Below are 26,644 nucleotides of genomic sequence, written 5' to 3'. Positions count from 1 at the left end.
AAAATTGTTCCTGGTGAGCATTCAATATTCATCCGAGGATCTCAAAGCGCTCTGCAGGGCTGAGCAACGAGACGACCCCTGCTCTACAGAGGGGGAAACTGAGGCACGGAGCAGTGACGTGACTGCCCAAGGCCGAAGGAAAGAAAGGAAAAGAACCCAGGATTCGCAGCTCTCAGCGCTGGGCGACACTAATTAAGGATGGGGAGAAGAAGTATTGCCCCTGATGTGCTTGCTAGTTACTAGAACAGATTGAGCCAACAAAGGGAGTCTTGATCCTGGCAGCTGGGCTTGCTATGCCAGTGTCCCTCCTGCTCGCTCCTGCAGCTGTGACCCGCCAGCCGCCTGTAGCTACGAGATGAAGGAAGGGAGCCCCTCGGGGCGGCGAGCCGTAGCAGCTGGGCTAAGCTTGCTCCAGCTCACGTTGCTCGAACTGAATGAAAAACTGCTGTTCAGAATCTGCTTTGTACAACTCCCTTCCATGGTTCAGCCTTTGTCCAGAGCTCGGAGCTAGAACAATTCCCCAGCAGGGCTCTGGTGCCGGAGCTCATTCCACGGGGCACGAAATCCCAGCCTGGCATTTGTCTAGGACTGTCCCAGCTTAACACAAAGGGAAAGATCAGCCTCTGGCCACACAGACCAGCGAGCAGCAGAGCCCTTCAGCTGGGACGTCACAGGCAAAGGGCTCTACGAAGCGTGGAGAGCAGGGTCCAAAGAACGAGGACCAAGGTGAACCCACACCCTGCAGCACTGTCCCCTGCAACTTCTTCCCGATCCAAGGTGGGTATTATTATCCCCTTGTACAGAAGGGGAAACTGAGGCACGGATAATTAACTCAGCTAGGGTCCCACAGGGAGTCTGTAACAGAGCTGGGAAGAGAAGCCAGGTCTCTGATGTCCTAGCCCAGCATCTTATCCACTGGACCATGCTGGATATAGTGAAGCGAGACCAGCAGCATAAGAATCAGCTAGGGACACTAACTGGTCTCACTTCACTATATCCAGCATGCTTTTAGCTAAATCTGACTTCTGAGCCCACGCATGGTCACAGATTTTTTGGGTACCCAACTTTAGACACCTTAAGCCTGATTTCTAGAGGCGCCAGGTACCCATCAACAGGTTTACCAACTCTTGTGACTGTATCACGAGTCTTGTCAGATTTGGGTTTTTTTCCCCTAAAAGCCCCAACTCCTGGAGTCTTGTTATTTCATGAAACTCTCAGCTTTTTTTTTTTTTAAATATGTTTCTAGCTCATAGGGTTTCAGAAAAAGAAGCTTGAAGAGGTGTCCCGAACGTGACCTAAAAGTTCAAAGAGGAAAGGAGACAGAATGTTTTTTCTTTCAGTCTCATGGTTTCTGGGGACCTGACTGCTGATTTTTGAATGCTGAGGTTGGCAATATTGCAGCAACTCCGAGTGAAGGCAATGGCAGCTGCAGGTGCCCCACACCTCTGATTATCGGGTCCGAGCTGGCTTAGGAGAAGCTCCTAAGAATTGAGGCATCCCAAAAGAGTGGCCACTTTTGCAAACTTTGCCCTAAGTGACCTTGTCCCTTTAAGACCCCTTCACCTTTCTGACACTGCACGAGCCCAGCCACTGAAAGCCAACACCAATAGGCACCATCTTTCTTGCCCCACATCTCCCACGTCTCTCCCTCCGCCAGCGCGCCCAGCCCGCTCGGACGGATGCCACTTGCAAGGTGAAAATGCAACAGAAATGTCACAGGCTCCAAGTTTCCCCTGGGGCTGCTGTCAGGTCGACAGCAGGGACACACCCAACCCTCCCCCCATTAAGGTCCATTTGAGTAGGGCCACGAGCTGCGGGCGCTGGCCCTTGGTGTCCTCCAGACCCAGGACAAGCTTAATGATTAATACAGCCCCTTCCCTCCCTCTTTGTCCCTTCTTCATTCATTCCATCCCCTAAATTCAACCCACTTCCCTCAATCCCCCTCCCCCTTTCACTGGCTCCCTCCCCATGTCTCCATTCCCCCTCTCCGCTACCGATTCCATTCCTTCCCCATCTCATCCTATCCTGACACCCCTATTCCTCCTGCCCTTCCCCCCTTCCCTTCTCTCCCTCCCCCCAGCACACACCCATTCACCCCATTGGGTCTCTCTTACCCTCATCCCATCCGTCTCTCCCACCTCCTCACTGGATCCATCCTTCCGTCTCTCTGCCTTCCTGTCTGTCTCACTCCACACCCCTCGGTCTCTTTCTCTGCCCCTCACCTCTGACTACACACAGACACACTCTTCCCCCCACCTGTGCCCCTCTTCCACTTACTGATCTCCAGGGCACAGAATGAGCTATTCCCCCCTGCTAGGTTTATGGGGGAGGAAGCCGCAGGGACTTTCACTGCTTTCCCAGTCCTGGGCTCCCCGAACAGCTCTGATGATGCCCCTCAATCCTGACCCACAGCCCCTCTGCTATTCTTGTCGTGATCTCCTCCCCCCCCCCCCCAGCTCTACTCATGCCCCTTCATCCTGGCCTGCAGCCCCCTCCCACACCAGCATTCCAGGCCAGAGCCTCTCCCGACAGGAGATGTTCCGACACACATGGTGGTTCAGAGATGTGGCTAGAGAAGGATGAGATTACGATCCACTTGTGATCCAGGCAAGGCTTGAACCTGGCTCTCCAGGGGAAACACGCTCTTGTGCCCCTGCGTATTGGAACGGGCAGAATCGAACCAGGATCTCATTACACTGCAAAGGGGGGGAGGAGGGGGGGGGGAGACAACCCACTGTGCAGGAGAAGATACGACGAAAGGCTCGGCCTTACCCAGGCTGCTACTTACAGAATTTGTCCCCAGGATCTGCAGGTTGGGCTTCTCTGACTCCAGCAGCTTCGCCACCATTTTCAGGAAGCTCTCCACAAACAGGTTGATGCTCTGGCAGTGACAGGCCATTAGCAGCTGGTCCAAGGCTTCCATGGCAATGCACACGTACCTGCGGGAAACAGCGTATTGCAAAAGTAACTCGCGCTGTAGGAAAGGAGGCCTAGTGATCAGAGCAGGGAGGACTGGGCCTCAGGAACCTTTGGGTCGACTGCCAGCTCTGCCGAGGACTCGCTGTGCAATCCTGAGCTAGCTTCACCCCTCTGGGCCTCAGTTTCTGTAAATCAGGGTTAATACCAACCTACTGCACAATACGCCGCGAAGGAATCAGATTCATTGATGATTGCGTACGAAGATCTTTGGCTGCTACAGTAGCACAGGGCCCAGTCCGCAGCTGCCAATGGAGCCCTGTTGATTTACACCAGCTGAGGATCTGGCCCAGGCAGTACGATACTATTACGGGGAACCTGTATTCAACCACCACGTTTGCTTCTGCAAGGGTTAATCTGCTCCCGGCGCCCGTTACGCTGCAAGAGGTTGCTGGGGAAACAATTGCAATGGTGCAAACGGAGGGTTAAGATGACTGCTGGGGGGGAATAAACAGCAGGAAGAGCTACTCGGTAAAGCAATACAACGATTCTCTTTACACGTTCATTTCGCTAGGAACAACAACCGCCCCACAAGGCCCAGAGAACTCCAGGCGGCAGCACCAGAACAGGCTCCGAACAGCGTTTTCCAAAGCGATCCAACTGGTTCTGGATTTGGTCTTCCTGCTTAGCGTCTCCTCACAGCGGAGACCAGGGGGACACAGATTCTTTGGTCTTTTGCAATATCCTGAGCCCTGTGACAGGAGGCAGGGCAGAGGGAGCATAACCCGATAGCAAGATAGAGCACTTCGGGGGCAGTCAGATGTCCCACCACCCACAGCGATGGCTCAGAGCCCTGCTCCAGATGAACATCTGAGAGCACTGGTGGCTGGACTCGGATCTCTTTGCTGGAGGCGAAGACCGTTTGCCGCCTCCTGATGAAGAGCAGCAGGAAACAATCGCCTGGTACTAGTCATGCTACTAATGCCGTCGCCCTACGTCTTCTCCATCTTCAACCGTACAATCTTTGGGGCGGGGAATCTAGCGGACAAACGTCTAATGTGATCCAAAGGCTGGAAGTTGCAGCTAGACAAATTCAGACTGGAAACGAGGCGTAGGTTTTTTAACAGGGAGGGTAATTAACCATTAGAACAGCTTACCAAGGGTTGCAGAGCTCCACTATCACTTGGCGATTCTTAAATCAAGACTGGATTTTTATTTTTATTTTAATTTAAAGACATGCTCTAGTTCGAAAGGAATTATTGTGGGGACAATCTCTGACCTGTGTTATAGACAAGAGGATAGACTCCAGGATCACAAGGGTCTCTCCTGGCCTTGAATCTATGAACCTAGTCAGTGCATGGTGTGTGCAGTGACTCATCTAAATCAGATTCGGAGCAGATTTCGTTACCTGGGTGCAACCCCTTTGTGTTTCAATTTAAGGGAGCTTTCCTGCTCTTCAGCTTATTCCAGTTAGAACGCTTACTCCGCTTGCCGTGAGTCAAGCACACTTCACCACCGTGCTGTACAAATCATCTGTAATGCTGCCTTCGCACTCCATGTGCAGCCGGAAAACTTTCCAGGCAGCCCTGGTTTTCCAGAAAACACCTGGGTAAAAAGTATCAGAGGGGGAGCCGTGTTAGTCTGAATCTGTAAAAAGCAACAGAGAGTCCTGTGGCACCTTTAAGACTAACAAAAGTTTTGGGAGCATAAGCTTTCGTGGGTAAGAACCTCACTTCTTCAGATGCATCTATGCAAGATGCATCTGAAGAAGTGAGGTTCTTACCCACGAAAGCTTATGCTCCCAATATCTCTGTTAGTCTTAAAGGTGCCACAGGACCCTCTGTTGCCTGGGTAAAAGTGTCCCTTGCACTGCCGGTCACTCATGAGAGAGGGTGAACTCCACATCAGGCATCTTACCCCGCCAGCATCCCCTCCAAGGTCAGGCCCCCGCCACTCACTGACGTCAATGAGCGTGGCAGGTGCGTCCCAGCTCCGGGAGTTGAGCACCTGAGGGAGAAGTAGAACGGCGCCTCGCCAGACTGTTTGCAGTGAGTTGTCACAGCAGGTCTTTTGAGGTCACTTAGTAAATCGCTTTTCTAATGCTCCTATATTTAAACAGGAGAGAAGAGACTGTGAACATCAGGGTATGAATCTTTCTTGGACTTGCACCACCACGCAGGCGGCCTGATTAGGTTCCAATTTCAGAATTTGTTCTCTGTCACATTTGGTTTCCAAGACAAATTGAAGCTGGTTGTTTTGATGCAACGCCGGAGGTGTCTGTGCATGCAGGCTGAACATGGCTCCGGTCTCTGGCTTACTTCTCCGGTTGGCTCGTTATACGACAAAGAGACAGGCCGAGCAGCCTTCGGACCCTGCAGTCGTGGAAGGAGTGGGCTGCTCCAGAAACACGTGTATTTCCCTTCCCCAAATTAAAGGGCATTAGCAACACGGAGTCAGGTCCTGAGCGGGTACAAATCAGCCTAACTCCATTGAAGTCAATGGAACTGTAGCAACGTGCACCAGGGGAGGATCTGTCCCAATACCCTCAGTGGCTATTTCACAGTCAGACCCAGGTCTGACAAACGGACCTGGGATTGGCAAACAAAACTGGGCTTTCCAGACAGAGCTGTCGGACTCCTGAGTGACCCCAGTGAAATCAACTCAAATCCCACGACCTGCCCAAGAGTCAGCCAGCCCACTGGAAAGGTTTATGTACGGGGAAGGCACATGGGAAAGGCAGATCTAGTCCCAGACCCCTGGCAGCAGATAGTCTAGTGGTGAGGGCACAAACCCCAAGGCCAAGAGTTTGTAATTTCCAATCCGGCCTCAGTCACTAGCCCCCATGCGTGGCCCACCACCTCTCGGTCTTTGTTTCCCTCGCCTTCTGGCAGGGCCGGCTCTGGCTTTTTGGCCGCCCCAAGCAAAAAAAAACAGACGGGGCGGCCAGAACGGCAAAGAAAAAAAAAACAACCTGCAGCGCGGCCGGAGCGCGGGTTCAAGGGGACCGGCTGGGCGGGGGAGGGAGGGGTGGGTGGGAGAGAGAGAGAAGGGGGCGGCCAGGGCTACAGCGGGGGCGCTGCCACGCGGCCCCTCCCGCTGCGCCGCCTCCTGCCGCGAGGGCTCCGCTCCGGTCGGCGGGGAGAGAAGGAAGAGAACTGCCCTGCAGGGCGCTCTGGTTCTCCGCGCCACCGCCCCCTACAGGGCGGCCGGAGCGGAACAAAAAAAAAAAAAAAGGCGTCCGTGCCGCCCTAGGATTGGGCAGAATGCCGCCTCGAACAATCTGCCGCCCCAAGCACCAGCTTGCTCAGCTGGTGCCTGGAGCCAGCCCTGCCTTCTGGGGCTGTCGGGAGGATGAGCTGGCTAATGTCAGCAACATGCTTTGCAGTAAGCGAGAAGCGTTATTCCTGCCTCCCTGGGTGTCCCTGTTCCATCTCTCAGATGCTGGTATCAGGGCTCTTGCTTTTCGCATACGTGGCCCAGCCCGGCAGGATGTTATTTTGAACACCGCCTGCCCCCCTGAGCCCGTAATGAGAATTATTGGGCTCTTTGCACAGCTCCTCTGGCTTCAGCTAACAGATGTTTGGCATCAGGTGCTGCAGCACAGATTTGATTAAAATTATTTAAACACCCACACATTGACAATCTTCCGTCTCCCAGCGTCAGCACCTTCTCAAGCCGTTTGTGCTTGGAAATGATCAGTGCAACCTCCAAGCTAGACTCCGCAGGCCCCATTCTCTATCTATGGTCCTTATATGGCTCCTGTCACTGTAGTATCCTCACAATCCCCCTGTGAGGCCTTTTGGAACAGCCTTCCGAGGGAAACGGTGGGGGCAAAGGACCTGTCTGGTTTTAAGATTAAGTTAGATAAGTTTATGGAGGGAATGGTTTAATGGGATAACATGATTTTAGTCAAAGGAACACGGTGCCATGGCAGGTAAATAGTATAATGGCCAATGAGGGTCTGGCTGGGGAATCTTGCCTACATGCTCGGGGTTCTACTGATCGCCATATTTGGGGTCGGGAAGGAATTTTCCTCCAGGGTAGATTGGCTGAGGCCCTGGAGGTTTTTCGCCTTCCTCCGCAGCATGGGGCAGGGATCGCTAGCAGGAGGGTTCTCTGCCAATTGAAGTCACTAAGCCACAGGATTTGGGGACTTCAACAGCAGAGTCAAGGGAAAGGGTAGGGACGGTTTTGTGGCCTGCAGCATGCAGGGGGTCAGACCAGATGATCATAATGGTCCCTTCTGACCTTAAAGTCTATGAGTCTCTGAGGCAGGGAAGGGTATTATCCTCATTGTACAGATGGAGAAACTGAGGCACAGAGCAACTAAATGACTTGCCTAAGGTCATACAAGGAGTCTTTGGCAACACAGGGACTTGAACCCAGGTCTCCGAAGCCCTAGGCTACAGCCCTAACCACTGGGCCACCCTTCCTCTTCTCCAGCAGCAGGACAGAAGCCCCTCCCCTAAGCCTGAACAGGAGTTACTCATCCCCTAGGAAAGGAGAATAGGGTCACAGGGACTTGCAGCCAGTGCTGCCCGGCTCACAGGGTGTTAACGCCTTAGCTCTCCCTTAGGCATCCAGGGCAGAGTGAGCGATGGGCAGTGGACAGGGGCCCAGCCAGCTCAGAAGGAATACAGGCAATCTCGGAACAGCGGCTCCTTCGGAGGGTGACGAAGCCTCCAGAGAAGATGAACTCCCTCTGCTATTGGTGGACTGAGACAGGCAGGGGTTTGCTGATGGGTTCACCCCACTAGCTCACTGCCTCCTTCCCCGCAGCCTGGGCCTCACCTCTTATGCCAGCAGAGGCTGCGGGCTCCGGTGGGCCGTGTTCCAGTCAGACCAGCAACCTGCTGGGCCACCTCCCCACGTTAAAGATGAGGCCTGCCCCATTTAAACGAGAACCCAGCACGCTCCTCGCAAGTGCAGTGGCCTCTAGTCCCGGCTCTGCTCCCGATCAGGGTGTGATCTCGGGCCAGGTCATCAGCTGCTGTACGTCAGTGCGGCTATGCTGATTTACACCAGCCGGGCGACTGGCCCGGTATAGACCATGACACTTTGACCAGGATCCCAAAGCACTTTACAGATGTGTGCTTGCTCCCGAGTTACAACCCCCCTGGAGAAGCACGGGCTGCACTTTACCGATCGGGACATGCCCAGAGCAGTCCCATGGAAAGCACGTGGAAGCTCCAAGAAGAGCTCCTAGAGCACCTGGCTCTTGTCCCAGAGCATTAAGCACAAGGCCACGGCTGAGCAGGGGGCAAGGGGTGCACTGCGGGGATCTCCCAAGCTGTGAGGCGTTGGGGACAGGAAACTGGGCTGGGAGGAGCCAGCCAGAGAACAAAGCCGGGGAGCAGCTGCAGAAGCAGCCGAGACCGAGTGCCACAGACACGGATGAGATTTGCTACAGTTTTGACTGGTGCTGATCGGCTGTTTGCTCCCACCTCCTCCTTCACAGCCTCTTCACCACCACTCACTCCACACCTGCCCCTTCCCACCTTCCTCACCCCTTCCCTTGCCGCTTAACTAATCCCCTCCTAACTCCAACCACCCACCTCCCAAAAACCTCATGGTACCATCACACGGATCACGCCATTCATCTATTATACCCCTTTCCCCTACCCTTTGTCTGGCCTCTCCATTTAGATCGTAAGCTCTTCAGAGGCAAAGGTTATGTACTACGCTGGGTCTGTACAGCACCTAGCCAGGGCCCTGATCTCAGTGTGTCCCTGCGCATGACCGTAACAAACACGATTCCTAAGAGCATCCTCCTTTATCATCTCTGTGCGTCAGCTCCCGCTCCCTCCAGTCAAAGAGGAAGGACGATATTTACCAGCCTCCCGGGGGTGTCCTGAGCCTTAATTCATGTTTGTAAAGTATCTGAGGATCTGGGGATGAGGGCACTATTCATATTATTCTAGAGAGAGGCTCTCTTCATTCAGCAGAGATTAGCCTTGGCTTTCAGAGAGGAGAAGAGCGTAAAAAACAAAAGAAACTCCATTCCAATTCACTCCGAGTTAGAAAGAGTTCACATGAAAGGAAGATATAGGATGGCCGAGTGAGTCCCACCTGGATAGACCGTGTCACAAAGAGGTCCAGTGAGCAGCCAAGACAACCCTGGATACAAGACTACAACTAACGTACATTTCATGTCCCGGCTCCTTAAAGATCCTAGATTTGGCAGCCTTGGTCACATGCAACAATGACCATATCGCTCTGTAAGGGGGAAGAACTAGGAGCATCAAAGGAAGAGAGACTCTCCAAGCAAAAATTTCTAGTACGAGCAGAAAATAATCTGCAGATGGAGGCTCTATTCGTACGGGTCGCCGCCCTGCCTGAATGTTAAGATGATGCAGCTGAAAAAAAATGCACCCTCAGACACAACGGACAGAGTGAACAGGCGATCAGCTGCTAAATACGTCAATGCATCAAGTCCCTTTGTAAAAGGAAACTAGGAAACGTATTGCACAGCCTTGAATATGAACACCCCAACGTGCAGAGGAGAGAGACGGAGAGCCCCACACAGCCAGAAGAAATGAGTTACTCTTCAATAGACTTTAACTTCCCACCTTCAGAAATACTAAAGATTTAGACAGCGGTAAAAATCCATCCGCACATTGGTGCCAAGTGCCAGCGCAGAACTGCTGATCAGCGGAGAGATCTTAGCAGCAGAGATCTTAGCCCACTATGACGGGTCTGTCTGCAAGCGGAGACAGTGAGCCGCAATGCAGGCGGTGGGTCTGAGATGCCTTTGTGCTAATAAGACACTCGCAGAAGCCCCCCAAAAAGGTGGATGGAGTGTAAATGAAAGATGCACTGTATACAACATGCAAAGCCAGCTACAGACATGTACCTGCAGGGGAAGAAGGGAAGAGAAAACTACAGTAGATACAGGGGGACCCAGACAGCAAATGTGAAAAAAATCGGGACAGGGGGTGGGGGGTAATAGGAGCCTGTATAAGAAAAAGACCCAAAAATTGGGACTGTCCCTATATAATCAGGACATCTGGTCACCCTAAGCAGATAGCCAGTTACCCCACAGAAACAGACACCCCTCTGCTGTCCTGCACTCTCCAAAGGGGGCCAGGCTTAGTTCATGCAGTTGCCTCCCAGTTCTGCAGCAAAAGGTGGATTCTGGTGCTAATACCAAGGCCCCGGAATCAGGGAGCAGGTGGGGTCCTGGTAACAGCACATAAGGAAGGGGAGTGGTTGACAAGTTGGTACCAGGCCGGATTCTGCGCTCACTTACCCCAGTATTAGACCAGTGTCGCTCCATTGGAAACACGTCTATTCACACTGGTGTCGAACACAGCGGGACCAAGCCCAACTGTGTATATTTCAAAATTGGTGTCCAGAACCAGATATTACAGTATTGGAAAGTCTGTTTCTGGGACAACTGAACACAGGGGTGGCCCGGAGGGCCAAATGGGACTCGGGAAGTCCTGGTGGATGATCGACACCTGCTGCCTGCCAGTAACTGCTGGGTTCTATTGCAGGTGAGTTCAAAAAACAAGCAATTTCTAGAGAATTATAAAGGAAAAATACAGATCAGATCACAGAGGTCACCCCGCGGGACTACTAGCATGGCCAACCATTGCAGAATGACTCTGAAATAAAGACTATAACCTCATTTTACAAGGCAGGAGATCAGCGAACACAAACTCAACCCTGCAGATCTCTCGTGGCTGTTTATTCTGAACCCGCAATTAGTTGCTTTTGAGTTTAGGTCACAGCACGATGCTGGTCTGAAGAAGCATGTCAACTCCAACTGGTGGTGATCTGAGCTTGATTTCAGGGATTAGAGAAAGACTTGAGATCTGCCCTTCTGCAGGGAATTAACCGATGCACCAAGTAAATTCCATGCCTGTACCATGGGGGGTGGAGGGGGTAAACAGTGCCCAGAAAGTCTGGCATCAGATGTCAAACTTTCTTCAAGTCCTTCTTCTGGGTAGCATGCAGAGCCCCGTTAGCAGCCACTTATGTATATAACATCAGGCAGAACTTTGGGATGACTTGTCAGTCATGGTGGCTCATGCATAGCAGGGTTTTTCCAACTTTTTCACTTCTTAGGAGCACCTCTCTGCCTCCTCTTCCCCAGAGGATGAAAGCCAAACTGAACTTCCCACTGCACCGTGGCGTTAAGACACATTCGTCAGTCTTGGCTTTGTTCCTGAGACAAAGAGACTGAATCTCTCCATTATTTCAAAGAGTGATCCCTTCTGCACTCTTCCAGCACTTGCCATCCCTAATCAAAGCCGCTGTCTAGTCTTAGCAACTGCTCTGCTACCAAAGGGCTAGGTTTGTAAACAACGCAAGTCGCAGACATGGCAGTACATAAAAGATAGACGGAGAAAGAGAATATAGAATCCAGTCAACTGGCTGAGCCAAAAAAAATTGCAACATCAAGGGGAAAAAAATGAAATATGGTTTCTCTTCCTTAAATAGGTCCCATTCTATATTGCCCCAGAAAGAGATGTTAATCTGAGCCCTATAACAAGGTAATAATTGGTACCTGGGGGGGAATCTTACAACGATAGAACCACAGAACTGTAGGACTGGAAGGGCCCTCAATACACCATCTAGTCCAGACCCCTGCATTGAGGCAGGACCACGTATTATCTAGACCATCTCTGACAGGTATTTATCGAACGTGTTCTTATAAACCTCCAATGACAGATTCCACAACCTCCCTAGGCAACTTATTCCAGGGCTTAACCACCCTGACAATCAGGAAGTTTTTCCTAATGTCCAACCTCAACCTCCCTTGCTGCAGTTTAAGCCCATTGCTTCTTGTCCTGTCCTCAGAGGTTAAAGGAGAACAATTTATCACACTTCTCTTTATAACAACCTTTCACGCTCTTGAAGACTTATCACATCCCCTCTCAGTCTTCTCTTCTCCAGTCTAAACAAATCCAATTTTTTAAATCTTCCCTCATAGGTTTCCTGGACCTTTTATCGTTTTTGTTGCTCTCCTCTGGAGTCTCTCCAATTTGTCCACAACTTTCCTGAAATGTGGCGCCCAGAACCGGACACAGTACCCCAGTTGAGGTCTTATCAGTGCTGAGCAGAGTGGAAGAATTACTTCTTGCATCTTGCTTACAACCCTCCTGCTAATACAATGGTTATGTGAAAAGCAAATTGTCCCGACCCCCAGTTTGAGAACCCCTGGTATATACGCACTTTGCAAAGTGGTGGATGGTTACCTAATAGCCAGGAGGCGGAGAAGCTGTCCCTATGGCTTTATTAAGCAGTGATTTTGATGACCACTTACATATATAGTGGACAGGCGAAGGGGCAGTGTGGTTTGGTGTGATTCATGAGGAATGTACCACAGGAGCCAGCGGTACAGTCCGATGGAACTCCATCTGCACAGAGGCGCATGGGAAAAGGAACAGGCTCGACAGAGACAGTCGGACTTTGGGCCCCATGAACAATTAAAGAATTAGAAAATGCCTTAACATGATTGAACTCCTTGAGTCTATCGATTTAGCTTAACAAAGAGACGGTTAAGTCTAGAAGTACATACACGGGGAACAGAAATTTGATAACAGAGGGTTCTTTAAGAGGCATAACAAGATCTAATGGCTGGAAGTTGAAGCTTCAGACTAGAAATAAGGTGCGCATTTTTAACGGTGAGGGTAATTAACCATTGCAACAACTGGGGGATTCTCCATCACCGGCATTTTTTTAAAACCAGGATTGTATGTTTTTCTAAAACACAATTCAAACAGGGATTACTTCAGGGCAGTTCTCTGGCCAGTGTTACGCAGGAGGGCAGACTGGATGATCCCAACGGTCCCGTCTGACCTTGGACCCTACGAAGGCCACAAGTGCCCGTGATTCAGGACAAACCAGGAATGAGGAGACTCCGTTTTCATTTAAAAAAATTAAAAATGGTTACTTGTAGCCCTTTTCCCTGAGCAGCGTCTTGGAAAAAGTAACTGATAGAAACAGGTCACCAGGACTAAAAGCAACAAGCCAGCAGGGCTCTGCTCCTGCAGCGAGAGATGGGGTGGGGAAGGTTCTAAAGGCTCAGGCACTTGGTATGTAAAATGAATCCGTTAAGAGCCTGTGGTGTAACCCAGCATCAAATCACCCATCAACCCACAAACTCCTCGAGCCTGTCCAAGCACAGTGCTCTAGCAATGGTGGGCAGGAATCAGATGTGTTTTGCAGTCCTGGCCCTCACTGCTGTGGATGACTTTGGATAAGCCGCAGCTGTTGTAAGCCTCTTACAGCTTCCAGCTACTACAGGGAGAGGTGCTTTGGAAATCCATAGGCATGGATGAATGGGTACTTTGAGCTTGGTGCAACTCCATGCTCCAGGGCTGGAGCACCCACGGGGAAAAATTGGTGGGTGCTCAGCACCCACCGGCAGCTCCCCACCCCGCCCCCCCGCTCCAGCTCACCTCCGCCTCCTTCCCTGAGCGCGCCGCATGCCCGTTTTTTCCCCCGTAGCTCCCAGCGCTTGTGCCGCAAAATAGCTGTTTCGCACGGTTGGGAGGGAGGAGGGGGAATGCAGCGTGCTCAGAGAAGAGGCGGGGCCGGGGTGGGGATTTGGGGAAGGGGTCCAATAGGGGCAGGGAGGGGGCGGAGTTGGGGCAGGGACTTTGGGGACGGGGTTGGGATGGGGAGGGGCAGGGAAAGGGTGGAGTCAGGGCGGGGGGGAGGGGGTGTGCAAGCTCCCAACCGGCACCAGGGAAAGTTGGCGCCTATGCACAGTAGTGCAATTCCTGGTCTCGCACCACCTGTAGGTTCACAGGTGACAAGATGCCATCGTCTAGGTGTAACCTGATGTGTGTGTAGCTGCCCAGGCAACGGAGAACATAGTAGTTTGGGTGTCCCCCAGGACATATGTCTATTTCAGTGCTCAGTATGCCGATTCATCCCATTAGCTACATTCAGTCTTTGCCTGGACCTTCTCCAGTATGTTTTGGGCACTCACTCTTTATGCACATGGCGTAATTATCGCTGTGAATCAGTGTCATGCTGTCTCTTACCCATATCGGTGCCTGCCCACATCGCGGATCAGCCTCTCCGAAAGGTACGCGCCGATGCGGTCCAGCTTCTCCGGCGCAGACAGTGCGTAGAAGGTCAGCTTCTCCATGTTGGTTTTTACCAGCCCATCCTGGAAAACAGACCGACACGGAGTTTGATCTCCTTTGCATTTTAAAAAGCAACTCCCAAGGAACGGCACAGGGAAGGGGTTATGGAGCTTTCGGCCTCCAGGTTGAAATCGAGAGCACTGGAAGTCACGCGAACTGTCACACTGGGTCAGACCACTGGTCTAATTAGTCAATTAGCGTCTCATATCTCGGACGCTGGCCAGAGTCTTGATGATTCAGAGGAAGGTGCCAGAAACCCCACATTCAGCTGTCAGTATCCGTTAGCATTGAGGTATCTGCTGTCCAGCGGCCTATGTGAAATGAGTGGAGGAGTCACTGCGGTTCCCAACACGCACGTCACAGCAGCACAAGCTGGCAGCCTCAGGCCAGAGTCAAAGGACTGGCTAGACGAAGGCTGAACTAGCTACATAGTTCAGGGTCGCGCCAGAAGCACACTGGTGAGGAACTGGTGGCTGTGAAACCCGGGCTGGGAATAAACAGAGACCTCTGCCTCCGGGGCTGACAACCCGCCAGCTTGCATCAGCATTCAGTTCACTTCACTCTATTTAAAGAAACACAGCCCGTCTGTTAGATATCACCTCTGTTGTTGCCCCTTTTGCCCCCAAGCTTTATCTCCAGCTGTGGCAAACCACACACATTTTGCATGGATGGCAGCTACTCGGTGCTGAGCTCAGGTCACCTATTCAGGTGGTGTATGATGAGCACTTGGAGCGCCTCAGATGGGAGATGCTGTAGAAATGCAAGGTCTCACCACTTCACCGTCTGCCAAAAAGGATCTTTAGAACCAAGTGATCTTCAGCAACAAAGGTGGAAGGTACGAGGCCTGGTTCTGCCTTGTACCTTGTGTAGTTTACACCTGCTGGGATTGCATGAGCAGCCTGGGATACTTACCTGCCTTTTCAGCATGAGTGTCAATCTCCCAGCTCTCTTTGAAGATGCTGTTGCCATCCTATTACGAGACCACCAGCCACGCATCCTAGGTTCAATTCCTACTCGCGTCTGGTGGTATTCGCATGCATGTGGTCACAATTAGTTACCCAGGGATGCTGCTAGCTTGCATCTTGTTCTCCCATCCATCCATGGCATTTATTCTACATCTATTTTATAGACATCAACAGCAGAACATCTCTTAAGGGAAAAGAAAATTTCATCTGTTCCTCCAGACAAAGTTATACTGTAACGTATTAAAGGAGCTGTTCCAGTTAGTTCTTCATTCTACCAGGGCACGAAGTTGTTGAGAAAAAAAACATCTCTTAGCGGGACGATGACAGCATCTTCAAAGAGAGCCGGGGGATTGACACTTTCACTGAGTGGGCTGGTAATTATCCCAGAAAGCTGCTTATGTGTCATGGAAAGCTTTGAAAAACAGTTTTCTTTAGAAATCATTCTGTTCCCATGTGAGATGTTTTCAACATTCCTCCTCCCTTATTCTGTACTGCCAAGGACTTCAGCATGAAAACAAGAGTCTTGAATCTGGAGACACTTCTGCCACTCCTGCTTCCCTGTTTATGTCCTCACCCATCCACCTGTGACATCAGCCACTGAATGACGTAGATGTCAAAGAAACAAGGTCGGGCAGGTAATATCTTTTATTGGACCAACTTTTGTGGATGAGAGCGACAAGCTTTGGCGCTTACACAGGGCTCTTCTCCAAGTCTGGGAAACATACTCAGAATGTCACAGCTAAACACAAGGAGGAACAGATGTCACACAAAGACTTTATGTCATAATGTGGGAAATAAGCACCCAATGTGAGATGCTTTTTAACTTGGCAGTGATGTGTCTTCCTGGCTCTGTTGTCTACTGTTTAGGACGGTCCTGGGAGCCAGGAGTCCTTGGTGCCTTCTATTCACGGCTCTGCCACTGAGTAAGTTTGAGACAAGTCACTAGCAGCCAGTACTTCCAAATTAGGGGACAAACAGTGCCATGGACGTGCGAATGATTGCAATTAACTCAAGTTAACGAAAGTGATCATAAACACTAGGCTAAACACTCCTCTAATGTTTGTGGCAGGACTCAGCCTGGGGTAAACCACACACGCCTGTGTCTTGAAACAAATATTTGGGGAGTGTTCAGACTAGCATTTACAGCTGTGGTCATCACCTTGAGCTAACGGCAAATCTAGTTCAATCCTAGTCTAGACAAACCCAGAGAGGCCATTATAGCTCAGGTGATAGGGGCATGGGCTTTTGGTACCAACACAAAATGCTTCTAACAAAAATTAAGGGCATATTACAGAAAATGAAACCCTCCGTGTACGACCCAGAGAGCCTTAAAAGGTCACCTCTTCTACGACAGCATTTCTTGGCGTGCAGGTGAATATCACTGAATGACAGTGAGATCCTGCAATCCCACACACAGGAGAAACGTGAAAACTCTGGGACTGTTTCCAGCAAGCAGGGGGCTGTTAAGTTATTGTGCTTGAAGTAAAACAGGAAGCTCATTTACCTCTGGATCCTCCGGAAAGATATTGTCAACTAATCTCTTGTAACGGGGCCGCAAGGCACCACAGCAGCCGCACACACCTGGAAAAGAAAGGAAAAGCTATTCAGCAACGCAGCAGGGCTGTGGTCTTCCTCCTTCATCAAGAGCCAACGATGTGCTCGGATCGGAGGAGAAGATTCCAGGGATAAGCACGTTTGACAGAAAACTCGTACCCCGCTAACAAAAAAACCAACCACCACTCATAGCATACTCAGCGACTGCTCGGGGCCACGAGTTCCTGCACAGGGATGAATCACGAAGATTAACGCCACCACAAAATGTCATGACTGAGAAGACGAGGGAAACGCTGCAGTTTACCTACTGGATATGATCCTGCCTGACTGCATGGAGTTAAAGCAAAGAAGGCCACTGGGGAAAAAACAAGCAGGTAATGAAACAATGACAGATATTGTACAGTGAGCGAGAATACCCAGGGTCTTTAAGGGAATGATGGGGGATCCATTAATTGGGATGCCCACCTGCCTGGCTCCAAACAGGCTGGCAGGTTAAATCTTCCCCAGGCCCAAGCTTAGGGGCACTATATCATTAAAGACCCTGGCCTAGAGAGGAGTTGGGGGGTAGGGCACAGTGGGCAGCAATCGCTGGAGATGAGTCTCTGACAGAGACACACTGGGAGAACATGGCTGGGGCAGTCGGTCTCTCCAAGGCCACGAGTCAGGTGTCTGGGCTGAGTGGAACTTACCCAACACTTGCAAAGAAAGACTAAAATTTTGGGAAGACCCAGACGGACAGGCCTTTTGTTGGTCAATCCCTTTCCCCTGCTTGCTATGTACCTCTGGGTGAATAAACAACACTTGTCTTTAAAGAACATGTTTTTAGTCGCTTTGATCAGCTGCTGCCACAGAACTCTGGCGGAAAACATCTCACAGTTGTACACAAGGCAGATTCTGACTGTGGCAACAATGCGACCTGAGATCCTCTTACATTGTTAGGCACAGAAGGTTGCACTGGAGGTCACTCACAAAGCAGTCTCCCTTTGGCTGGCAGGGATGCCTGTGATTTGACCAGGACCTGAATTCCATGAGCTACATATTTGTTGCAATCAGCTGAAGTAGTAAAGCTAAAAGCTACGTCCGCTTCAGCCAAGAAAACGGGGTGGGGAGTGGGGAGGACAAGTGCTGAGGCATTTGTGGTCCTAGCTAATGAAGCAGTCTTCCTGGTAGAGAAGAGACAGGGCTCAGATGTAATGATGACTGGACACAGGCTGTCCTCGGGTTCTCTCTGTCTCGCTTGCCCCTAAGTGACTCTCACAGCTCATGCCATCTGCTGTCATTAAACAGAGTCCCTCCCACCCACCCCCCCAAATCCTGGCCTGGCCTCAGAAGAGATGCTGACTGTACAATAGTTCTTTGGTCCTGGAACTCACTTCCCACTTGGTCCGAGGGAGTCCGCATTTGTTGGTTTCCAGGGCACCCTGCAAGGGTTATGTATTCTCCCAGGCTTACCTGGGGAGGATGGGGGTTAAATGGGATTAGAGCTGGGAGAGATGGAGAATGCAGTTGGTAGTGGACTAGGAGGTGGATTTTGTGGGGGGGCAGGGGTAAAGCGGGGGAAGAATCGATCCAGATTAAATTCAGTATGTGTTACAAGAGAAAATTACAGACACCTGCACGATCAGGGTCCAGTCCTATCATCCCGACTCACAGGAGTAAATTTTACTCATGCCAGTAACCCCACTGACCTCCGTGAAACCATAAACATTGCTCCTGTTTAGCGAGGGTGGCAAGAAGGGACGGTCACACGGGAGGCTTTGAGAAGTAGAAATAAATATAAATTAATTCCCTCTGTGCAGGCAATTTACAAGCACATGAGCAGGACACCATTTCGTAGGATTGCTGGGCTTTTACTCGCTTAGAAAGGCATGTGCAACTAGTAGACTCAATCTCTAAAGCTCACAGCCCAGATCCTCAGCTAGCTACACCGACCGTGACTCCACTGATGCCAATGAAGATGTGCTGCCATGAAACCGACCCTGTCCATCGAGCCCAGAGTCTTCCCCCAGACAGTGGCCAGCCTAGATGCTTCAGAGGAAAGTACAATAAACCCTGCAACAGGCAGAGGTGCAATAATTTCCCCCCGCGGAGGTCTCATCCCAACCCCGACTAGTTAGAGATTAGCTTAAACCCTGAAGCATGAGGTTTTATCTCCCTTCTGGGCGTTCTTGTTCGCTATATAAACGCCCAATCCCAATCGAGGATCCAGCCTAAAATACGCAGGACGAGTAGAACACCAACAGTGGCTTGTTCTTCCTTGCCAGTAAAAGCACTTGGCAAACGTTGCGTGCTATACAGAGAACGCTAACAGAACCGCGCTCAGAGACCTCCAGTGAGAGAGAGCTGATCTCCAGACCTTTGGTCTCTCCTCATTAAGCTTCCTGGGACAACATATGAGGCGTGACAAGTGGGCATCAGCAAAGGCAGCTGAATGCAGCCAGATGTTAGTTTGCAGCATTTCTCAACATGCATCTTGCTGACTCCCTCAGCTTGCTCATCCCGCTCGTGGCGACGGTCCCCTCCCCAGCCCCACCCCTGCCGGCCAATGCATGAGTGGCAGTGGAGAAGATTGCTCTGAAGAGCTCAGCGGTTCCCAACCTTCCTGGATTGGAACTGCCTCTGCTTGCAGCGGATGACCCCTCACCTGACGTCGCGTTGTGAATCAAAGCACTTGCTGCATCTCGCCTGTTTTTTCTGCCTTTCCCCCGCTCATCACCCGGCCCTCTTCTCATTTCTTTCTTTCCTCTGCATTTTCCCTTTTTGTCCTCTGGCGTCCATCCTTGGTTTAACTCCATTTTTTCCTCCCCATTCTTCTCTGGTTCCTCTCCAAAGCTACTCCGCTCTCTCCTTTCCCCCAGCGTTTCCCACACACACACAGTCTGTCCCTGTGCCATTGCCCCATATTTCCTCCCTCTCTTCCCCTACAGCTGCAACAAAGCCCCACCTTGGTCATCAACATGGTTGGAGTCTAAACCCTTCCAAGCTAAAAGCATGAGCTTCTATCCCTTCAGCTAAAGTAGTAACTCCATCAGCTGCTAGCTGTAGTAGACTCTTATCCACTCATGTGGACCAGCCATTAGAGGGGGAGAAAGAGCCACATTCTTCTAGTGCAAGTCATGCAGCCATGGGGCAACTGCAGATTTACAAGTGTAAGGGAAATCAGAACCTGGGTGGGTGTTCTCAGCAAAGAGCATTACCTCCATAGCATGCAGTGAAAAGGCATAAGTTGAGGACTTCATTCACTCCCCACAGAGGTATTACCAATGCCACAGAAGAAAATGCACCCAACCAGAAACAGAGCAAGCAACTAATTACACAGAGTTAAGTAAATCATTATTTACACAAAATGATGGGCAAGAGATGAAGTACCAGATCACTGGGCCTAGCACCAAAATGCTGGTGTGTAATCAGATAGCCTCATCCAACAGGTGCCCACCCATATAAAAAAAGTCATCTGCTGTCCAACCATACTGGTCAGGAGTTTGGTGGGTCCCTTACTATTGACGGCATGTATTACAGAATCAGCGACAGATGGAACAGAATACAACCCATTGAAATTAGAGAGGGGATGGACCTATTAGTTCATCTAGCCCTTCCCCTCTCCACCCTCCCTGCCAATGTAGGACTCTTCCCTATAATATATTCTTGACCATCCAGAGGTCCCAATGGCAGGCTGATGGAAGTGTCTCTCAAAGAGGTGAGAGTCATTACAATTTCACTAATACATCAGTGCCAACAGGACCCTGCACCAGATAGCTAATGCTGGCCTGGATGATCAATTTCCTGAACAGAGGTCCAGTTAAACCGTACTGGGTCATCCCATAGAGTATTGTAGTCAAGTAGGAACCATCTAAAGAGACCACAAAATCTAATCAAGGAACCATCTAAGGAGACCGCAAAACCAATCTCGTTTAAATCTTCTGACCTTCTGCTGTACCACAGGAAAGAGAGTAGACTTTAGTTACTCAGTCCCCCTCTTCCCTGCCCCCTCTGTCTTTCTCTGTGCTAAGATCTATTTTCAAACAGCAACATTAATGCATCCCCACCTGACCTCTGTTTTGCAGCTTGCCTGTCAAAACATTTCTCTCTCTTTGTCTAAACATTGTACTCGGGTTGGTTGATAGTCATCACTCACATTCAGCTCTGTTCACTGAGTGATGAAGTTTCCATTGTTATTGCACACGGCCTGCTCTGCAGAGAAAACAGGTACCCAGTATCCTCAACGCACACAACGCCTTCCACCCTTTTGTCTCTCCAAACAAGCTGCATGCAGGAAAGCAAGGTCAGGAACAACCTAAGCAAATACTGGCACTACAGTGAATTAAGGAACAAATTCCCAAGGAAGATGTCCAACATCTTCACAAGAACACATTCAATCATTTCTGCAGAACATGAGCAACTTGGTAGGTGTCACCAAAGAGAATTTTAAAAAACACAAAGACCAATGTATTCACACACACAACCTCACGGGCAGAATATGAGATAGCTTGGGGGGGTGGGGGAGAAGGGAGAAGAAGCAGGTGGCACGGGACTATGGAATCTCTGTCTTCTAGGTCACCCATCCCAATCTCTTCCATATCAGTGGTAGCCAAATGTTACAATCTGATGGCTGTTTGGAAAGCGATGGAAGTTTGGAGGGAGGGGTCTCAGTCCAGATTTAGTGAAGAAGCATCCACATGGCAAGAAACAACACAGGAAAGAGTCGCTCCGATACTGTGCTTTACAGACAACACACCTCAAGGTCGGTATTACTAAGAGAGGAAGGATGGGCCAGTGATTAGAGTGCCTACCTGGGAGACCAAGTCCCTGCCCTTCCACAGACTTCATGTGGGACTTTGGGTGAGTCACTCAGTCTCTCTGTGCCAGTACAAGGGGGGACACTAGCCCTGCCCTACCTCATAGGGGCGTTGAGAGGATAAACGCATTAAAGACTGTGAGGTGATCAGACACTAAAGTGACAGGGGCCATGTAAGTCAGATAGTCTTTGTCTAAGACTATCCCTGTTTTACAGATGGAGAAAGTAAGGCACCGAGAGCCAGTGCCAGACCTGGGAGTGGCACCCGGGAGCCCTGTCTCCCAGTCCCCTTCTCTAGTGAAGAAACGACACCTCCTAGAACAGTGGCTCTCAAACTTTTTTACTGGTGATCCCTTTCACATCACAAGCCTCCGAGTATATTTAAAAGTGTGTTTAATTTATTTAACACCATTATAACTGCTGGAGGCAAGCGGGTTTGGGGTGGAGGCTGACAGCTCGTGACCCTCCATGTAATGACCTCGCGACCCCCTGAGGGATCCCAACCCCCAGTTTGAGAACCCCTGTCGTACAACATCCCAACTGGCACGGATCGGCCCCCATGTTGACAATCCCAGGCACACAAGACAGAATCCTGAAGTCCTGATCCCACAGCATCTCTCAGTGTCCTGATCAGATTCCAATTTGGAGAATGAAGTTCTATCTTCGTAAATTTCCCCCTCCAGTCTCCACTGAATACAGTATTATCCTTCACTTCCTGTCCTTAACTGTTGCTGTGCACTAGTGAGCAGCTGTCACAACACCCCACACAGGGTGCTAGACTGATTCCTTCGGGAACCCTTCAGGATGAAAGAAAGATTTTATGATGTCAGCACAGCCAGTTTTCACTGTCAAAAGTGCCTTTATTTGATGGGTGTTTCTTAGCCCACAGGAAATACCACAACCCAGCTGATAATGTATGGAAGGACTTAACAGTCAGTCACCCAGCACTGCAAAATTATTCTTGAGGCAATCAATGGAGCAGCCAACCCACAACATTAAATGGTTTACATTTATCAAATGCCCAGTGCTCGAAGAGCTCTGTATCCTTATTACACACACACACACACACACACAGCTGGTTCGGTAGCCTCAAAGACACAGTCCTGCCCTAGGATAGAACGCTCCCCACTCCACCCACCTGGATCCAGCTTACCCCACCCCTTCCACAAAACCCTTTGAGGCTAGACACTCCTTGCAGGGTGCTCTGATGGGCAACAAATCCAGGGTGGTGCCCCTTCCAGAGAGGAAGGCCCCACTGGACCACCAGCCCTTCCCCCATTGAAAAGGGGATTCTAGGAGTCTGAGCACCCGATAGCAAACGTTGAGGGATCTCATGGAGAGAGATGGTGTCTCTGCAGAGTCAGGACTTACACCATTTACAGGTCAATGCCAATGCCTTAAATTTCTTCTGATAAATCACTTGGAAGTCAGTGCAGACCACGGACACTGAGCATCAAATACTCCCTGAGCCACATGCAGGCTGCACTCCGCACCAGCTGAAGTTTCCCAAAGGTTCTCCCAGCACAGCCCCAAGGGCAAGTCATTTTCATAGACTCCTAGACTTTAAGGTCAGAAGGGACCATTATGATCGCCTAGTCTGACCTCCTGCACAACGCAGGCCACAGAATCTCACCCACCCACTCCTGTATCCAACCCCTAACCTGTGTCTGAGCCATTGAAGTCCTCAAATCGTGGTTTAAAGACCTCTAGGTGCAGAGAATCCTCCAGCAAGTGACCCGTGCCCCACGCTGCAGAGGAAGGCAAAAAAACCCTGCCAATCTGCCCTGGAGGAAAATTCCTTCCCGACCCCAAACACGGTGATCAGCTAAACCCTGAGCATGTGGGCAAGACTCACCAGCCAGACACCCAGGAAAGAATTCTCTGTAGTAACTCAGATCCCACCCCATCTAACATCCCCTCACAGGCCATTGGGCATATTTACTGCTAATAGTCAAAGATCAATTAATTGCCAAAATTAGGCTAACCCATCATACCATCCCCTCCATAAACTTATCAAGCTTAGTCTTGAAGCCAGATATGTCTTTTGCCCCCACTGCTCCCCTTGGAAGGCTATTCTAGAACTTCACTCCTCTGATGGTTAGAAACCTTTGTCTAATTTCAAGTCTAAACTTCCTGATGGCCAGTTTATATCCATTTGTTCTTGTGTCCACATTGGTACGGAGCTTAAATAATTCCTCTCCCTCCCTGATATTTATTACTCCGATATATTTAGAGAGAGCAATCATATCTCCCCTCAGCCTTCTTTTGGTTAGGCTAAACAAGCCAAGCTCTTTGAGTCTCCTTTCATAAGACAGGTTTTCCATTCCTCGGATCATCCTAGTAGCCCTTCTCTGTACCTGTTCCAGTCTGAATTCAACTGAAGAGTTTCCGTTCAGCACGTTCACATCAGAGGTGTTTATTATACACCTGCTGGGCTGTAATCATTGGATATCATCAATGTTACGCTTTGCTTCTTTGCACACTACTACAGACACATGCTCGGTTTCTAAATGATTGGCAAGGGATAAAGGGATCATTTGGCCCTAGAAATTTGGCCTTGTACCATACCCAGGTCCTCAGGATCTTGCTGTATCCCTCATGGCAGAGCAACTGATCATGGAGACAAGGTATTTCACTGGTTTGGTGCCGTGAAAGAAGAGGCTCTGTTGGGAATCATTCAGCTCACTCCCATTTCCTTGGTTATGCTGAGCACGTGTTGTCTAGCGGCAGGAGCACGGGGGATTTAACACTTGTGGATTCTAGTCCCATCTCTGCCACTGAGACACCTCATTGTGCCCCATGGTCAAGTCACTTCACTTCTCAGTGCCTCTGCATCTCCATCTGCGCTGCAATGGGGGCACTGCAGGGCTCAAGTGATTAATATTTGCAAAGTGCTTTGACATCCTTGGACAAGAGGTGCTATTGTTATTAAAGATCAGGTATTTTGCCTACCCCTAAAATTCCCTTTGCTAGATACACTATACTACAATTGTTTTCCAAGCAGCACTGTGTTATGCAGCTGCTGCCGTCCCCCCCCAGAGGTGGCTGCATGTCAGCAGCGGCTGAAGTGACTGCTGTAAACACACTTTGTAAAGCGCTCAGAAAGTTTGAAATGTAAGCGATCAATAATTTTGCCTTCATGCCCCTGGCTTTTAGAAACAGGCCACTAGTGAGAACTAGCTTCTAGTCACACTGGAACACATGAAGTCAAAGGCCGCTCAGGCGTTCCAGGATTTCATGGGCCTGTTTTGTTTCCTGAAATGTGTTCGCTCGCTTTCTGAATGCATCGCATCTGAGCAAATGCGGCACTGTGAATAACAGCGCCTGCCAAACCTACAGCCACTGCTGCCTGCAATCCCAAGGGTAGCGAGACTCAAAAAGCTCTCTCTGCCGCAGCTGTGTGAAACTGGCATGGATGGTGGTGAATGACTGAGTGCGCCTCTCTTGCCCTTTGGACTTTTTACACGCCCTTCCGAAGAGTCCCTCGGTGCCTTTCCCACCATTGATTTTTGTAATTCTCTTTACAATTGCTTGCTTCCTCTCTCTCTGGCTTCTTCCTTCAGATGGAGTCATCGATTTCTCATTCTTTCCAATACAAAGTACCTTTAATCTGGCCTCTTAATAAATCCTTGTTTCCTATTCACATTGAAACTGGTGTCTTATGATCTCTCAAAGCCTCCTAATAAATTCCCTTTGTCTCGGATCTCTGAGTGAACACCTTCTTTACATGATTTATCTCATCTCCGCATTGACAATGCGCACCACTGACACCGTCTGAGTCTCTGAGCTAGCCACAGAGCTCCACCCATTCACACCAGCTGAGAATCTGGCCCTTTGACTTCACTGGAGTTGCACCAGGGACGAAGCTGGCTCCCTAATACTGGCTCATCTGTTCACAAGCCCTTCTTCTACATGTGTCTAGAATCTCCAAGTCTCTTCCTGGAAATCATCCCATTAGCTCGGAATCTCCCCCACAGTCTCAACATACATTATCTCATCTCCATAAATGCGACTTCAGAATATTTTTAGGTCTAATTCAGATTTCCCTCCTCCTCCCCCCCTCCCCCCATAAGCCCTGGGAGAGGCGCTAGTACAACCGAGCTGCAGCCTTGATTCACGGCTGCTGTTCATCGTGGGGAAGGAGGCTGAGCGGCAGATGCATCAAGGATCCCATTAATATTAACAGCATAATGATGTCTAATGCTTTCCCCATCACCTGACATGACCTTCCTTTTGGAAACACAGTACAAGATTTCAAGAGGCCTTTAAAGAACAACAGCAGGCAGGACAGCTGTTAAAAGCCCCCCAAACCTGCTGATGGGAAGGAAGAAGAGCCTAGGTGCAAACACTGAGTGGGGGAGGGGAAGGTTATTAATCAGGAAAAAAAACTTGGTAAGTTTTGTTAACTTCCAAGAATAATAGATTCTCTCTCTCCTCCCCAGGGGCATCATGAACTTGTGACATCCCCAGATGGATGGACACAGCTAATGGGTCCCACTAGAATTCAATTAGCTCATTTTTAAATTTCTTTTAAGAGCCAAGCAGATCCATTACTGATTCAGATTGTGGTAGCACCTAGAGGGTCCCCAGTAGGGATCGGGGGGGGGGGGGGTATTAAGCACTGCACACGCATATAGCAGAGACACAGGCTAGGTCACAAAGAGCTTACAGTCTTACACCGATTCAGCTCCAGTTCGACAGCATCGCTTTTAAGCGGAGACCCTTCGAGACATGTTCCGTGGAGGAAAACCCACCATAGGTTGGGGGGGGGGATACGTTGCAGTAGAGCAAAGTGGCTGCAACTTTTTCTCCACAAGGGAGCCCCAAAAAGTGAGCTGCCTAGATAAGGGGGTGCAGCCAGGTGCAGGATGCACTGATCGAGCCCAGTGCAAACCAGCTGCCTCTCCTAGGCAGCCCTGATCATGGGATGAAGTTGATTCTCCCTTCCTGAGGCAGAGTTGTGGCCGTCCCCTCTCTCACCCGGTGTCCCAAGCAGCTCCTGCCAATGCAGGAAAGTACTGGCTTATATCCCTAGAGAGAAATCACTTCCACCACCACCACTGGTACGCAGCAACTGAGGGTGGAGGGCATCTGGCAGGCAGAGCCAGGCACACAGCTTGCTACAAACCGTGGGGTGGCCGGGCAAACCCCTATGGTCCCAAGAAGTGCCATGGGATCTCCCCCACGCAGAGCCGGCAGGATCCTGCCTTAGGAAAGACCCGGCCCCGTGAAACGCACGGGACTCGGCGGACCTGCCACAGAAGGACGAAGTCGGCAGTGCCGGCAACCGAACAGGCAGCTCCACAGAC

At 50.3% G+C, this 26,644-nt stretch overlaps 1 protein-coding gene across 1 annotated transcript in view; it reads right to left on the bottom strand.

Moving 5' to 3' along the window:
* EFR3B (EFR3 homolog B) overlaps positions 1 to 26,644 on the bottom strand; it is a 133,991-nt gene that overhangs the window by 62,936 nt on the left and 44,411 nt on the right. Inside the window, exons 2-4 of the mRNA XM_054022779.1 lie at positions 16,491 to 16,567; positions 13,917 to 14,044; positions 2,789 to 2,939 (exon numbers count right to left, since the gene is read on the bottom strand). Of these exons, the coding sequence (XP_053878754.1) occupies positions 2,789 to 2,939; positions 13,917 to 14,044; positions 16,491 to 16,567 (356 nt within the window). The remainder of the gene's footprint in view (positions 1 to 2,788; positions 2,940 to 13,916; positions 14,045 to 16,490; positions 16,568 to 26,644) is intronic.

The sequence above is a fragment of the Malaclemys terrapin genome, chromosome 3 (genome assembly GCF_027887155.1).
Source record: "Malaclemys terrapin pileata isolate rMalTer1 chromosome 3, rMalTer1.hap1, whole genome shotgun sequence".
Taxonomy (NCBI): Eukaryota; Metazoa; Chordata; order Testudines; family Emydidae; genus Malaclemys; species Malaclemys terrapin.
Note: the sequence above shows the minus strand (reverse complement) of the source record. Positions and strands in the feature narration are given on the sequence as shown.